Here is a 16077-nt window from a genome sequence, read left to right as displayed (position 1 = left end):
TGCAATTTTCAACTTGACATTTCATGAAATTTACGGCTGTTGCAAAGATGCAGTTTTTTTACAAATCATGATTTTGAAGCACCCTAAATAGTAAGAAATTACAAAGTTGCAGTTTGATACTTGTAGGCAGCGGCTTTGGTAGGCAGCGGCTTTGCTCTGCCCCTGGCATTGCTGAAGTCCATGGGCGACGATAACCACTCACCATCAGGTGGGCCGTATGCTCGTCTGCCTACAAGGGCAATAAAAAAAGAAAAAATTACTAGTTTAAATAGTTTTCTAGCTTGCGTTCATCATTAACATTCCATAAAATATAAATGTACGTAGTTTTTTCCACTACAATATAGTATATGAAATCGTTATTATAATCTAGTCTGCCTATTGGGACTGCCACAGGAATACCACCGGTCATTTATTAATTATACATTTTTAATTTATTAATTAAATCAACATGCTTAAATAACTAAAATTGTATTTTTACTTAAGATACAGGTTTTATCACCTAGTTCAAGCACAGATGCAAATTATGATTGTGTTTCTACTTCTATGTTAATAATTATAAATTGTTACAGAGTCCAGGCAACCTCCGACCCAGAGCCAACGTATAAAAATGATTCCTCGCTGCGCCCTTGCCCTAAATATCGCAGTCTGTAAAAAAAAGAAGCTCAAATGGCTCAATTGACATTTGACAAGTCTATGGTACTTACCGTAAAAAAAGTAAAAAAACTAACAAACTTGCAGTTTGACAAATAAAATTGTGAGATAAAATAGTTTAATAACTCGCTTAAACCTAATTTTATGAATCAAAAGTATGTACATTATGTATCAAGAATTTTTATAAGTTAACTTTTAATCTGCGATTAAGATTTGCTTGGTTTAAGTAAGATTATTACTTTAAATATTAAAGCGAATTAGCAAATATTATCTCAAAAAATAACAAAAAATAACCCAATAACCATGAAATAGCTAGTGAAAATCACATTACTAGGGCGTAAAATAAAAAACAAATATTCACTATGTCGGACGCTTGGGAGGAAATACAAGCTGTAAAAAGCAAAAGGAAAAGTTTCCGAGAAAAGTTGGAGAAGCGAAAAAAGGAACGCCAAAGTATCTTGAGCTCTAGTTTGGTCAGTGGCGAGAAATCTGATGCCTCTCCCAATAAAGATCGATCACTTGGTAGCCCGGCTTCAAAATCAGAAGGTAAAGAAATAAACTATATTTAAATTTTACTCTGTTAAAAATGCATATCGGATTCACTAAAAATAGTATTCATATCGGTACTGAACAGTATCAGAGAAAGTAGCAAAGCAAATACAAAGACTAAGCCGAAACACAGGTGGAAAAACTATAGTTTAAAGTATCTTAGTCCCTTATATACCTAATTATACACCAAAGAGTAAAACAAACTTTAGTACTAGTCTCTACCAATGCTATTAGAATAAAATAAAATGATTTATTATTCCAGCTTTGCAAGAAAAGTCAAAACCAATAGTTCCACCGGCATCATTGGAGGTGCGTTTATTACAAGTTCTATCAGACATGCAATTGCAGTTACCTGCTACTGCCAGTGCTCTGCTACCAGGACTTGGAGATGTGGACACGGAGATTGTAGCAAACCTGTTACAGAAGTTTGCAACACAGAAGTTGATCACGTAAGTTTTTAAGGTATCAGGATATTGACATTGTGTTTAAAAATAAGTCATTCCAGGCTTTTCCAAAGTGTTCGCAAATTACAGTTTAATTTTTTATTTACATTTATCTACAAATTGGATGCTAAAGTTATAGTTATAAAATAAATTATTTGAAAATAAACTGTAAAATTTTAAGCAACTAATTACAATAGATGTAGAATATTATTAAAAAGAGATAAAAATTGACAGATTAGCTACTTTTTTATTATATTTGAGAGATTAGTGTTTTAATCATTTTAAGAGTTGTGGTTTTAAATGATAGCCATTTAGACGTGCAACACTGGTTTGGGAACATGTAAAAACAAAATGAATGGAATGTATAACAAAAACAAACATTACATTATTGTGTTTTTACACAGTATAAGAGAAAAAACGGAAGTAACAACAGATGCTGACGTTGAGGTAGTGAGTGCAGAGTCAGGGAGGCTTGCGGCCGTTCTTGCAGCTCTGATGGAAGAAGAAACCACGGCAACTAGCAACAAAAGAAAAGGTGAATGTCAAATGCTTATCTTCAAAAAGGTTTGCCTCTGCAAGCAAATAATGACGATATCCTTTCCAAATAGGTCTAAAGAACTCATTCCAATACGACTGTTGAATGAAGTGATGAAAATGAACATACCATTCTTTAGACAAACAGATCACCTATAGAAAGCAAAGTGAGAAAGTCAATTGTGAATACTGTGAAGTGCTGTAAAATTTATATTCAGTTTATTCATGATTAAACAGCAGTTTAACTCTGTATGACAGGTGAGAGTCCCATTGAAGATACATCAATTACAAAAGCTCCTAAGATGTCCACCGAGGAAAAGAAGTCTGGCAAGAGCGACACAGATATTATGGTAACCATAAAATAAACTCACAAATCTTGTTTTGAACCTGATAGTGCAATTTCACTAAATAGGATACATATTGTTAGAGAAAGGTAGTACACTAAATTAAATGGCCATCAGGACATATATAGATCATTGTTCTTGTTGAACCCATTGCTTGTGATGAAAGGCTCGGTGAGTAAATTAACCCACAGACACAGCCCACTGAGCTTCTCGCCGGATCGTCTCAGTGGGTCGCATTTCCGATCAGGTGGTAAATTCTGCGAAGCACTGCTCTTGCTAGGGCTAGTGTTAGCAACGTCGTCGGCTTGAGCCCCGCTAGGTCACCTTGTTAGGGTTAAGCTGAAATAACCTCTCAAGGGCATCAGCCTAGGTAGGAAAAAAAAGGAAAGACCTATAGGAATCATACACCTTCAGCTAGACTTGAAGTCTGTGTTATATTACAACTGTCAAATCCTTTAAACTGAAACACTGAAGAGAGAGATGATGCTGTTCTAATTCAAAATTAATGTCTCCCTTTCTATAGTCAACTTTATAATGTGTAATATTAATAATTAATTTATAATATTTAATGAATAATATTTGTAATTTATAATGTGTGTGTGTGCGTGTGTGTGTAATTAAAAGCTTCATTATTACTTCAGTCCCTTCTAGCGATGCCTTCAAGTAGAGAGAAAGCAGTGAAGAGAGTCGGTGAGGAAATAATGGATTTATTGAGCAAGCCCACAGCTAAAGAGAGGTCCTTAGCTGACAAATTCAAAAGCCAAGGAGGTTTGTTTTTATTTCTACTCTATTTTAAAAACTATTTGAGGTTTTAAACCTGAAAATTTTAAAATAAAACATAGAACACCTTTGATTTCGTCATCAGGTGCTCAAGTAATGGAGTTCTGTCCCCACGGTACCAGAGCGGAGTGTGGTAGAGCTATCAGCCCTAACAGTGCACAAGACGGTACCACCAACACCTGCAAAAAGTTACATTTCAAAAAGATCATACAGGGCCACACCGACGAAACCTTGGGTGACTGTTCATTCCTGAACACATGCTTTCATATGGACAGCTGCAAGTACGTATGGAAATTAATTCTTTTTTATTTATTCATTGCTTATTAGCTGACCTGGCAGACTTCTTAGTGCCTCAATCGATAAACAAAAGACCTAAGCTTTTGTATAAAATTAACTTAAAACAAACAAAAGGAATCCGTTCGACGGGGGACACATCAAAGGAAAAACAAAATTGTTATTTTTATTTAATTCCGAACATTTTCATATTTATCTACCTTTTAAACCTTCTCTGGATCTCCACAAATAATTCAAGACCAAAATTAGCCAAATCGGTCCAGCCGTTCTCGAGTTTTAGCGAGACTAACGAACAGCAATTCATTTTTATATATATAGACATGGGTGGACGAGCTCACAGCCCACCTGGTGTTAAATGGTTACTGGAGCCCATAGACATCTACAACGTAAATGTGCCATCCACCTCGAGACATAAGTTCTAAAGTCTCAGGTATAGTTACAACGGCTGCCCCACCCTTCAAACCGAAATGCATTACTGCTTCACGGCAGAAATAGGCGGGGTGGTGGTACCTACCCGCGCGGACTCACAATAAATAGGTCCTACCACCAGTAACAGACGTATATGGCCTGCTTTAGTTTCTAATGTAATAGTTTCTCAAACAGGTACGTTCATTACGAAGTCGACAACACCGATCCAAATGCGAACATTAAGTCAGTGGAGGCGCTGACGAAGTCTGTGCAAAATGGTAAATATATTATTGTTTTTGTGAGTATTTATTTATGTTCCAAATGAATGCGCGTCCGTCCGTCGCGTCCGTCGCGAATCTGAATCGCGCTAACGACATTTACAAATATAGATACGTAAGGTTACATATATAAAAGTTCCATACGATAAAGTATTTTGTAACCTCGATATACCGAGCCAATATATTATAACGTGTAACACGTGTTAAGTTCATCGCAAAGGGCTCGACGAGTAAATTAATCTATGGGATAACACAGCCCACTTTTTTTTTTTTTTTTTTTATTTTTTTTTTTTTTTTTATGTGCCTATCTGCGATCAGTCCTGGACTATGAGCAGATCCGTTGCGTGTGCCATCGCGTCGAAGAGGCTCCTCACCAGGAGACTCCTCATCAATCACCATCTGTCACCAACTCCCTGTATATCATGACGTTTCAGTCGTTTGATGTAACTGACTTTTGTCAACGCATTAGCTAGGGTATTTGGGTGGTTTTCCAGCCGAGTTCTGTACTTAGTCCCTGTCAACCTTATCTCTTCCTTAACAGTTCTCATGTTCATGGCTTCATGGATCTCAGTGTTTGTCACAAACCATGGTACGTTTGCTATGGTTCTTAAGATGCCATTCTGCATTCTTTGCATTATATTTAAACTGGAGTCGCATGCACTTCCCCACAGTTGTAATCCATACGTCCATATTGGCTTCAGGATCATTTTGTAGATTAGGAGCTTATTGTCAGTGGAAAGCTTCGAGTTACGTGCCATCAGCCAGTAAATGTTTTTGAACCGCATGTTTAGCTCATCTCGTTTTGATTGGATGTGTTTTTTCCATGTCAGTCTTTTGTCCAGGTGCATACCGAGGTATCTGACTGTATCACATTGTGGCAGGGTGATATCACACATTTTTACCGATGCGCAGCTTCCTTTCCTAAGCGTAAATGTTATGTGGACGGATTTTGTAGTATTAGCCTTTATTCGCCATTTCTGGAGCCATTCAGTCACTTTGTCAAGGTTGTTCTGCAAGGTAGCAGAGGCAACAGCTGGGTCCGTGCTGCTTGCAAGTAGTGCTGTGTCGTCCGCAAATGTAGCTGTGGTAACGCCTTGTGTTTCAGGAAGGTCAGCAGTATATATGGTGTACAAGACGGGTCCCAGCACAGTACCCTGTGGGACTCCCGCCATTATATCGTGAATATTTGATAGCTCTCCGTCTTCTCTCACCCGGAAAATTCTATCTATCAGGTATGATTTCATCAGTGGATAATAACTATGGGGTAGGAATGCCTTTATTTTGTATAGTAGGCCTTTATGCCACACCTTATCGAACGCAGCCTGGATGTCCAGAAACACGGCAGAGCAGTATTCTTTGTTTTCAAGGGATGATCGAATTTTTTCACAGACCCTATGCACTTGTTCTATGGTAGAGTGCTGTTGTCGAAAACCGAATTGATGTCTGGGTACAATTTTGTTTTCATTGAGTATGGGTAATATTCTACTCAAGAGAATCCTCTCAAACATCTTGGACAGCACAGGCAACAGGCTTATGGGTCTGTATGATGTGGGTTCTTCCGGGGGCTTTCCAGGCTTGTGAACCATTGTCACTATGGATACTTTCCATAATCTGGGAAAATGTTGCACTCTAAGCACACTATTGAAGAGAGTCACCAGGAAGACCAATGCCTTTTTGGGAAGCTCTGTGACAATTTCTTTGGTGATGAGGTCGAATCCAGGGGCTTTTTTATTTTGTAATTTAATTATGGTCCTTTTCAGCTCCTGTATCGTAACTGGCCTTGGTGGGGTGGAGAGTTGCAGGTCTTGCTGCAGTGTACTTTCCACTTCATTTTCAAACTCCACATTATTGCTATCATTCGGCTTGAAGATGTTGGCTAGATGTTTTCCAAACATGTTCGCTTTCTCTGTACTTGTCCTAGCCCATCCAGAAACAGTTTTAATGGGACATTTGTATTGTTTTGGTCTGACCAGTGCCTTTGTAAATTTCCAGAGTGAATGGTCCGTTGATTTTGTGGCCGTTAGGTTTTCCAGATTATTTTGTAGCGTGGCATTATTCACATCGTCTATTAGGGTTTTCAGTTCTCTAATAGCTCTGTTAAGTGCAGTCTTGTCGCTTTTGTTTCTAGTTTGATGCCATATTCTACGCAGTTTTCTTTTTTCTAAAATTTTGTGTTTTACTTCGAGAGGTACATTTCCAACCACTTGAGAATTTTTCCTTGGAATGGGTGTGTTAGTCCAGCAAGCCTTTTGGATGAGGTTAGTAATATATTGAGTTGCTTCATCTATTTCATCAGGTGTCTTCAACGATACTTTCAATTCGATATTGTTTTCAATATAATCTTTGAAGCCTTCCCAATCAGTGCGGTTGTTGTAGAGGGTATCAGGCTTGTCATAATGAATAATCGTCGTACTAATAGTTAAGAGAACAGGTGTGTGGTCAGAATTACTGTCTAGACAAGTCTCTGCCTTGAGATAATTTCTCGAGAGTCCCTTTACTATGAAGAAGTCTAATAAATCTGGTTTTTTATTTGTATCCGTAGGCCAGTAAGTTGGTTCTCCAGACGAGACAGTGCTGAGGCCGTTTTCTTCGAGACTTAGCTTTAGTTGTCTGCCTCTAGTTGTTGTTAGCCTTGAGCCCCAATATGTATTTTTGGCGTTCCAGTCTCCACCAGCCACAAATTTCCTCTCCAGTGTAGCGAAGTAATCTGTAAACTTTGTTGCGCTAATTGTATGTCTCGGTGGGCAGTATACCGCTGACAAATTCAATTGTCCACAGCGGGTTTCGACTGCAACCGTGGTAGCTTGGATATGGTTTGTCCTAAATTCTGGCAGCAGTTGATGTTTAATTGATTTTCTTATCACAACGGCTGTTCCCGCGTGGCCAGTTCCATCAGGATGATTAGTCACATAGATGTGGCATCCTTTGATGCTAATTTTGCTTTTACTTGTACAGTGAGCTTCAGAGACAAGTACAACATCAAGCTGGTTATTGTTCATCCACAGTTCCAATTCGGTCTTGCTCGATGAAAGACCATTAATATTCCAGGTACCCACCCTCAGTGCGGTCATTTTGATATTCTTTCGACTAGAGTAGCTATGAGACTCATGAGAGTGCTCATCTGTTGTAGGATTAATTCGAATTTCTCCGATTGTTTGATGAGTAATTCTTCTAATTTGTTATTCACGCTAATTGTAGTAGTTGGCTGGGTTTCTTCCTTTTTAAGTACATCCGAGTAGAGAAGTTTTTCTTGTGTTTTTTCGAGAGGTTGTGGTCGAATGTCTATTGGGACAGTCCTGATTGTCACTTGTGTTTTAGTTCTGGAGGTCCGATTCCTAGCCATACGTCTGTTTAGAATTTCTTTGTAAACTTCACAACCTTTATAATTAGCCGGATGTGCGCCTTGGCAAAGGGCGCATTTTGCTGGTGTATTGCGGTCCTTCTTTGGGCAATCCGCGGTTTTATGCCCTTGGCCACACTTCACGCATCGGTATGGTCTCATGCAATAATTTTTAGAGTGACCATATTGCTGGCACCTTTGACATTGTGGCAACGTGGTTCTTTTTTTTGGATCTTCGATTATAACTGACTGATGGTATATATATTTAATGTCTTTCACTGCTTCGTTGTTCACTCCTGGTTCGATATTAATAAAGAAAGTGGAGGTTGGTTTTTTGTCTGGTCCAAACTTAGAGTTTATAATTTCACCTTGGACTTTGTTTCCCGTCTTTTCAATTTCTTCTTTGATTGCACTGTGTGGAGTTGTATGGTGCAGGTGTTTGATGACTATTCTATAGCAGCGTTGGTCTTTTAAGTTGAAAGTATGCCCTATAAGGCCTTTTTTCCGGACTAAGGTGATGACGTTTTTGTATATTTCTGTGTCCACGCAGACTACTCTCAGTTGATTTCTATTGACAATCTTTAATGTAAAACAGTCTTTGTCTACTGTAGATTCCAACAATTCCACGAGTTTGTTGACATCTTCTACTCCATATAATATTATAGGAGGTGGCTTACTAGGTCGTTTCTCCATTGGCTCCTTCGTGTGTTCTTTGGAATCAAGGGGTAATTCGCTAAATCTATTGCTAGTTGTGATTTTTTCTGGTGAGGGTGACTGTAGTTTTTGTCTTTTTCTCTTTTGGTTTCTAATTCCAGGGATCCTTTGCCAGTCTGGTGGTTTTGGTACAAAAGTATCAGAACTACTGTCTTCTAATGCTGTGGTAGTTTCTAGCGGGGGAGTATTTCCCAGTGACGAGCATCTAGTTCTTGTGAACAGACTAGGATGAAAGGCCTGTTGAATATATCGTTTTCCAGTAGCATTCACTGGTACGGGAGCCTGGTTACCCACTCCTGCACAGTCTTCGGTAGCAGATTTCACACCATAAGGCCCGGGTACCTCATGGCGCCGGGGGTTAGCCGGCTCGCATGACAAATCACATATTTCTTTTTCCATTATTCCATTAAAAAAAGGTGGGAGAGTAGTAGCAGGTGTTCCCCATGTACCTGCCCTCGGTTTTTTTTGAGGGTATTTAGTCACTCATGGCCTCCGATGGCCACATTGATGGGTTAATTGACCGCCGCCCATTACTCGGCGTTGACAAGTTTTATGGCCGACCTATTTAGATGTCCTGCATGTTTCGTCGTTTACGGCCAACCCTCCTCTTTTCTCATCCGGGCTTGGGACCGGCAATGGCAGAGTTACACAGCCCACTGAGTTTTTCGTCGGATCTTCTCAGTGGGTCGCGATTCCGATCCGGTGGTAGATTCTGCGAAACATCGCTCTTGCTAGGGCTAGTGTTAGCAAATTCTCTCAGGTTGAACTCGTTGAGTCGCTTTCTCTGTCCCTATATAGGGATATATGCTTGTGCCGCTATGTACGCTTAAATCTTTAAAACTACGCAACGGATTTTGATGCGGTTTTTTTAAATAAATAGAGTGATTGAAGAGGAAGGTTTATATGTATAATAACATCCATTAAATAGTGAAGAAATCAATATTATATTACAGTTTCCGAAGCGAAGCGAGGGCGGGTCGCTAATAAAGAATAAATGTAAAGGGTGTATTAATTACAGGTACAAGTTCGATATCGAAGTGCTTGAATACAGACGGTGTTTTGACTCTGACGCCTCCGCAGTGGATACAGTGCGACCTTAGATATTTGGACATGACGTTCTTAGGTAAGGCCATTTTATTGTTAAGTCAGTCAAGAATCTAGTAAATTATATTAATTTACAAACTAATTACAACAGGCAATCACGTGTACGAATTAAGCTCAGAACAATTAATGTCTTATTGGAGACGAAAAAAAGCTCAAATTTGAATAGCAAAAGTAGTATTATGACTACGAGTCACCAAAGTCGAAGAAAATCCTAAACTTATATTGATTCATCATTGAATACTGTTAATATTTTAGAGGTGGGAGCGCTCAAATACTGTTATTATTTTAGACATGGGAGCCGCACGCTCATAGACAATGTTTTTTTTAATTGTGATAGCTAAAAATAGTCAAAGTCTACGTCGAAGCTTATAGAGATATTTTATAGTCAAAATGTAATTACCAACATGAGTTTAAGTAGGCAATATTGCGACCTAACATGACGTGTAGGTTATATTGCATGTATCGGCTGCGACGCAGTCATGCGTTCTAATTTGAAAAGTAAGACATTTATTAAACAATAATGGTTTTTGTAAGGGATTTTGTGATCTGGTAATTAAGACCTTTAGGTCAAGTCTTGTTTTAATTTTAATGCAAAATTTTTTAATGATGATGATGATGAGTGAAAAATGATATTATGAAATGACATGAAGTTGATTAATATGAAACATGGCATGAAATGAAATGAGATGAGATGATATAGGATGAAATAATAATATTTGTAAAATCATTTATTGGGACTTTTTCAGTGGACTTTTTGGAGGATCCCGAGAAGTTACGTTCAGCAGCTTTGTTTCATTTTCCCACATTTTTGCACTTCCACTAAACTAAACAGTTAATAAACCACTGTTCTTTACGCATTTAAACCTGAAGATACACTAAATATAGAAAATTAAACAAATCACACAACTTCACTCCTCGGCCTTCACTTCCCGCTAAAAAGTCCATACAATAATTGAGAATTCGTATACGGGTCGTGACCCACCAGGCTACGATAAGTCTGTCTCAGTTTGCCTCAGCTTTTCGAACGCCCTGTATAACAAAGTTGAAACATACAGCACGTTCGATTGTTTCAGGTAAATTCGCCGTGATAATGGCTGACCCGCCTTGGGATATCCATATGGAGCTGCCCTACGGCACCATGTCGGACGACGAGATGCGGTGCCTCGGGATACCGCAGCTGCAGGACAGCGGACTTATATTCTTGTGGGTCACGGGCAGGTGACTGATGTTTTTTTTTAAATTGCTTAGATGGGTGGACGAGCTCACAACCCACCTGGTGTTAAGTAGTCACTGGAGCCCATAGACATCTACGACGTAAATGCGCCACCCACCTTGAGATATAAGTTCTAAGGTCTCAGTATAGTTACAACGGCTGCCCCACGCTTCAAACCGAAACGCATTACTGCTTCACGACAGAAATAGGCAGGATGGTGGTACCCACCCGCGCGGACTCACAAGTGGTTCTATCACCAGTAAAAATTACCCTATTAATGAGAGTAATGTAACCTAAAATGTTACATTACCCTCACTCGGGGCCTATAGATTAAACCATTTCGATAGGTCTGTGGCGTTTAAGAATGCACCCTTTTATGATGCGTAAACCGGAACGCACGAGAAGTGAAAAATTGAAGATAGTCTGTGACACGAGACCTTTTTACCGCCGAAAATACGTAAGACGAAAAAAGAGAATGTGTATAACTAAACTACTATGTTGGTGGTGGTTGGTGGTCTATTAACTGTTAACTAAACAGTTAATAAACCACCGTTATTACGCATTTAAACCTGAAGAAACACTAAAGAGACGAAATAAAACAAATCACCCAACTTCACTCCTCGCGTTCCCGCCAAAAAGTCAGGGCTACCAGTATTATTTATGGATTACCTACCCACAGAGCGATGGAGTTGGGTCGCGAATGCCTCAAGCTGTGGGGCTACGAGCGCGTCGACGAGCTGATATGGGTGAAGACGAATCAACTGCAACGCATCATCAGAACCGGCCGGACCGGGCACTGGCTGAACCACGGGAAAGAACATTGTCTTGTAAGTAAAATTAAAATACACATAAATAAAGAGGATGAAAAAAAATACTTTTTTTACTTTATTAAATTTTAAAGCGAAACTTTTTCTTCTGCGTGTTACATGTCGCGTGACGGTCGACCGCGGAGTAGGGATAAAGTGAAAGGCGCTCGTCAGAGCAGCTGAGGCCAATATGGCGGCGCCTATAGTTCGCAGCAGCTGACCGTGTAGTTCAGCAGTCGGGGAACCGGGGTAAATTGCCCCAAATGGGGTAAAATGAAATATTGGGGGGTAAAAATGAAACTTGTGAGTAAAAGTATATATTGAAGTGAAACTTCTTTAGAATCGTTGTGATTTCAAATTATCATGGGGGATATAATATGAAAGATGCTAAAAAGAAGCGATTTGGTTTTTTTTTTGTTCTTCGCGATGGGGTAATATCAACTTACACAAAAATATTTTGAGGTAATAATTAAAAAAGTTCCCCGACCGCTGGTGTATTGTATAGACTATTACTCATTTGTGCCAGTTCTCCACGTTATTATGTTTGTTTTTGTCAATGTTTAATGTAAATGTTGTTTGTCAGAGTTAAATGTCTATAATGTGAAAAGAAGTTTCACTTTTACCGTGGTTTCATAAAACCACACAATCCTTTTTTTGTTCTGATTTTTAAACGATTGCATTGAAAAATATGCCAAAGTAACTATTCCACGCGGACGGAGTCGCGGGCTAAAGCTAGTATTATTATACTATTGGGATTGTATGTGGATAAGCTACAACTCGAGACAAAAATAATTGCAATTTCAGTCTTAATTGACTTAACCCAGTCAGCCCAGACAAAACCCAGCCTTCAGGTGTCTGCTGCTGACTAGCCGACTTCGAGTCCAACACTCGATAGACCGTGTTCGTTTGTACAATAGGCAAAGAGGGGCATCTAGCCTATTGTAAATCGCTTTAGGGCCCAAAAAGTCTACTTACGTCATTGAAATTTATATCAAGAGGTGAAAGGCTATTGGGTTTAAACAACTTTTTGCATCTTTACAGGAGAGCCATATAAAGTTTAAAATAAAATAAAATATAGAAAAAATATCATAACAAAAAAAAACTTCTTCAACTATTATTTGAATGGAGTATATTTAATGTCGATATAAATACAACTATTTATATTATTTTTTATCTTTTATTTCAGGTTGGCATGAAAGGCAGCCCTGAGAATTTGAATCGGGGTCTGGACTGTGACGTCATCGTAGCCGAAGTTAGGGCGACTTCACACAAACCCGACGAGATATACGGCATTATCGGTTGGTTGTTATTTCATGTAACTAACGAATTAAATAGTATTCAAAAAAAATTCAAAAAAAGTCAAACGGTCGTCTGGTGTAGTGGTAAGTGACATGGTCACTACACAAGGGAGTCGCGGGTTCGAATCCCGCCAAGGGAAGATATTTGTATGATAAATATAAAAATGTCTTTTCCAGGGTTATGGATGTATATTAAATATATGTATGTGTATAATAAAAATCTTACATTTATTTCCGTTATCTGGTACCTGTAACACAAGTTCTTTACGAACTTATCACGGAACCAGTTAACGTGGCGTGATTGTTTAAAAAAAAAAAGTTCGCAATTAAATATATATTTATATCAAATATAATAATAAATGATAAATATAGGGATGCCCTTGTTTTGTATAATTTAGTAATTAAAAAAAATCATCGTGACCATAGGCCACGCACGATTAATAGACATGTCAGTATTGCCAGGCTGCATGATTAATCATGTTGGTCTTTAATTTTATTGTTAACCGTTTCATCTTAACTAGTGCTCATCCGATAATCGAAATTTGATCTTAATCACTGACGTCTTAAGTTTGAGAATAATTTCACATCCTACGTTGTTGTTTTTTTTGTAACTTTTTGTTACTGGTAACATTGCAGCATTTTTTTTAAAATTCCAAATCTCGTCACTGTCTACTGAACAAAGAAGAAAATCTATTGACACGTAGTACTTTGTAAAAACTCGTAGGTACTTTGGCCATTTATGTACATATAAATAATTTATAATATAATAATTAATAATTATTATTATTATGTTAAGTACCCTAAATAAGATATATCTTAACATTGTTGTATTCACACATAATATAGAAACGTTATTGTTAATTAATTGTTGACTTGTGTTTTTAGAGAGGCTCAGTCCGGGTACAAGGAAGATCGAATTATTCGGTCGCCCACATAACGTTCAGCCGAATTGGTATGTACTTGAATATATATAACCTATATTTACTGTTGGTATCACTAACCTACCTATTTCTGCCGTGAAGCAGTAACTTAACTCATGATGAAGTCGTCGCGGCCTAAAGGATAAGACGCCCGGTGCATTCATATCTAGCGATGTAACGGTGTTCGAATCCCGCCGGCGGGTACCAATTTTTCTAATGAAATACATACTTAACAAACGTTCACGATTGACTTCCACAGTGAAGGAATAACATCTTCTAATAAAAATCAAACGCACAAAAATTATAATTTGCTTAATTACTGGTGTTAGGACCTCTTGTGAGTCCGCGCGGGTAGGTATCACCACCCTGCCTATTTCTGCCGTGAAGCAATAACAAGATCCCGGTTCATACACTTGAGTGTTTTTATTTTTATTTTTTATTGCCTTTCTTGATATAGGAGCATACGGCCCACCTGATGGTAAGTGTTCACCGTCGCTCATGGTCGTCAGTAATGGCAGAGCCAAGCCGCTGCCTACCTTACAGCTATATCTCCGTTTCCAGGATAACTCTGGGGAACCAGGTGGACGGCGTGAACCTGGTGGATCCGGACCTGATAGTCGCCTTCAAGAAACGTTATCCGGACGGCAACTGCATGGCGCCGCCGCCGCCCGACCCGGGACTCACTTAGCATCGCTCCGCTCTTATTTTATTGCTAAAAAACTAACTCGATCAAGATCATCTGTGGCTCGCTAAGTACACTAGTGGAAAATATCCCAAGCACCGGTCATGGTTCTAAATTAACCCACAGACACAGCCCACTGAGTTTCTCGCCGGATCTTCTCAGTGGGTCGCGTTTCCGATCCGGTGGTAGATTCTGCGAAGCACTGCTCTCGCTAGGGTTCGTGTTAGCAACAACGTCAGATTTGCAACGTTACGCTGATATAGCCTCTCAAGGCTGTCAGCTTAGGCAGGAAAAAAATATATTAGAAAAGCTACCGAAAAAACAGTTCTTGGTGAGTTAAAAAATATATTGAATTTTGTACATAATAATATCATTTTTATTTAATCAGGAATTGTGTGCACTTTTTGTAGTCTCGTATTTTCGGTGCCCGTAACACAGGAGAAAATGCTAATTTGAGTCCGTTGCATGCCATTAATAATTTCAATAGATAGAATTTTTTGTTTAGGTACTAAAGGATTAGACCATTCGTTGTTTGACATAATAATTTGTTTCATAAGTCACTTATACTCTGCATTGAAACATTGTTAGAAACAACGTCAGGTTTAAGCCCCGTGAGCTCACCTACTCGCCCGGTTACGCTGATATGTGTCTGTGCTATAGCCAGGACCATAAGAAAACTACATGAAAATAAACACGTATTGATATCAAAATCTCTTACGTCAAATAAGTCCGACTCGTTTCAGTGTGCTTAGTGCGAGTTTTTTAACGTTCTCGATAGCGTAAAAGTTAACTCAATGAGTTTGGACGTTTGGCTACGTTTGCCGCTAGGGGCGCTGTTCCAACTGCATACAAAATTGGCTTAACTTTTACGCTATCGAGAACGTTAAGAAACTCGCATTAAGCATACTGGTATCTCGAAGTAATTTAAAAAAAAAAAAAATGACCTTTTTATTAGGTTTTTTTTTTTTTCTTCTATTGGATTAAAATATTTCGAGCAAAAGTAAACGTGTATGAAGCAACCTTATAAACGATGCATTTTTAGTATTACACAATATATTCGAATTTTTATTGATCTGTCGCTAATATTACATTAAGGGATGTTTGAATGACCTTGACTTCAAAAACAATGACGTTAATGTATTTATAATTGTAGGTGTTCCATTAAATACTATTTTTGTACATAAAAACTTATTTGATTGACGGTATGTACCTATGCATTTTTTTCATTATTGTAAATAAATAAAACTTATATACAATTGTAAAATTCGTTTTATTCAACATGGTAAATTTATATTTTACAAAAATATGACAGTAAAATTAAAAGATAAATTATAAATAAATGCAAAAGTAAAAAATACATTTATATCAAACCTACTCGTCTTCAAACGTTGCTCTGTAAATCTTATGAGGATGCTAGAGAAATGAAATTGTTAATAAATTATAAAACATTTTTTTTACTGCTTAGATGGGGGCCGAGCTTACAGCCCACCTGGTGTTAAGTGGTTACTGGAGCCCATAGACATCTACAACGTAAATGCGCCACCCACCTTGAGATATAAGTTCTAAGGTCTCAAGTATAGTTACAACGGCTACCCCACCCTTCAAACCGAAACGCATTACTGCTTCACGGCAGGAATAGGCAGGGCGGTGATACCTACTCGCGCGGACTCACAAGAGGTCCTACTACTACCAGTAAAAAGACGTGCATTTATTGAAACT

General features: G+C 38.4%; 1 protein-coding gene across 1 annotated transcript; it reads left to right on the top strand.

Moving 5' to 3' along the window:
* The first annotated feature begins 694 nt into the window (after positions 1-694).
* Mettl3 (methyltransferase like 3) lies at positions 695-15622 on the top strand. Its single transcript, XM_089736123.1, has 13 exons — positions 695-1197; positions 1463-1649; positions 2048-2178; positions 2436-2527; positions 3163-3289; positions 3387-3582; positions 4199-4281; positions 9354-9458; positions 10513-10657; positions 11332-11479; positions 12645-12756; positions 13642-13708; positions 14238-15622. The coding sequence occupies exons 1-13, from the start codon at positions 1014-1016 to the stop codon at positions 14362-14364; spliced, it is 1704 nt and encodes a 567-aa protein (XP_089592249.1). The 5' UTR covers positions 695-1013; the 3' UTR covers positions 14365-15622.
* The last annotated feature ends 455 nt before the right edge of the window (positions 15623-16077 follow it).

This window comes from Bombyx mandarina, chromosome 20 (genome assembly GCF_030267445.1).
Source record: "Bombyx mandarina strain Sakado chromosome 20, ASM3026744v2".
Lineage (NCBI taxonomy): Eukaryota > Metazoa > Arthropoda > Insecta > Lepidoptera > Bombycidae > Bombyx > Bombyx mandarina.
The sequence above is the reverse complement of the archived record's forward strand: the minus strand, read 5'-3'. Positions and strand labels throughout refer to the sequence as shown.

What these genes read in the sequence shown, in the direction of transcription:
- Mettl3 (XM_089736123.1), top strand. Translation starts at nt 1,014, where the DNA reads ATGTCGGACGCTTGGGAGGAAATACAAGCTGTAAAAAGCAAAAGGAAA. An exon ending in AACTAGCAACAAAAGAAAAG is followed by an intron (nt 2,179 to 2,435) that starts GTGAATGTCAAA and finishes TCTGTATGACAG; the next exon opens with GTGAGAGTCCCATTGAAGAT. An exon ending in CAAATTCAAAAGCCAAGGAG is followed by an intron (nt 3,290 to 3,386) that starts GTTTGTTTTTAT and finishes TTTCGTCATCAG; the next exon opens with GTGCTCAAGTAATGGAGTTC.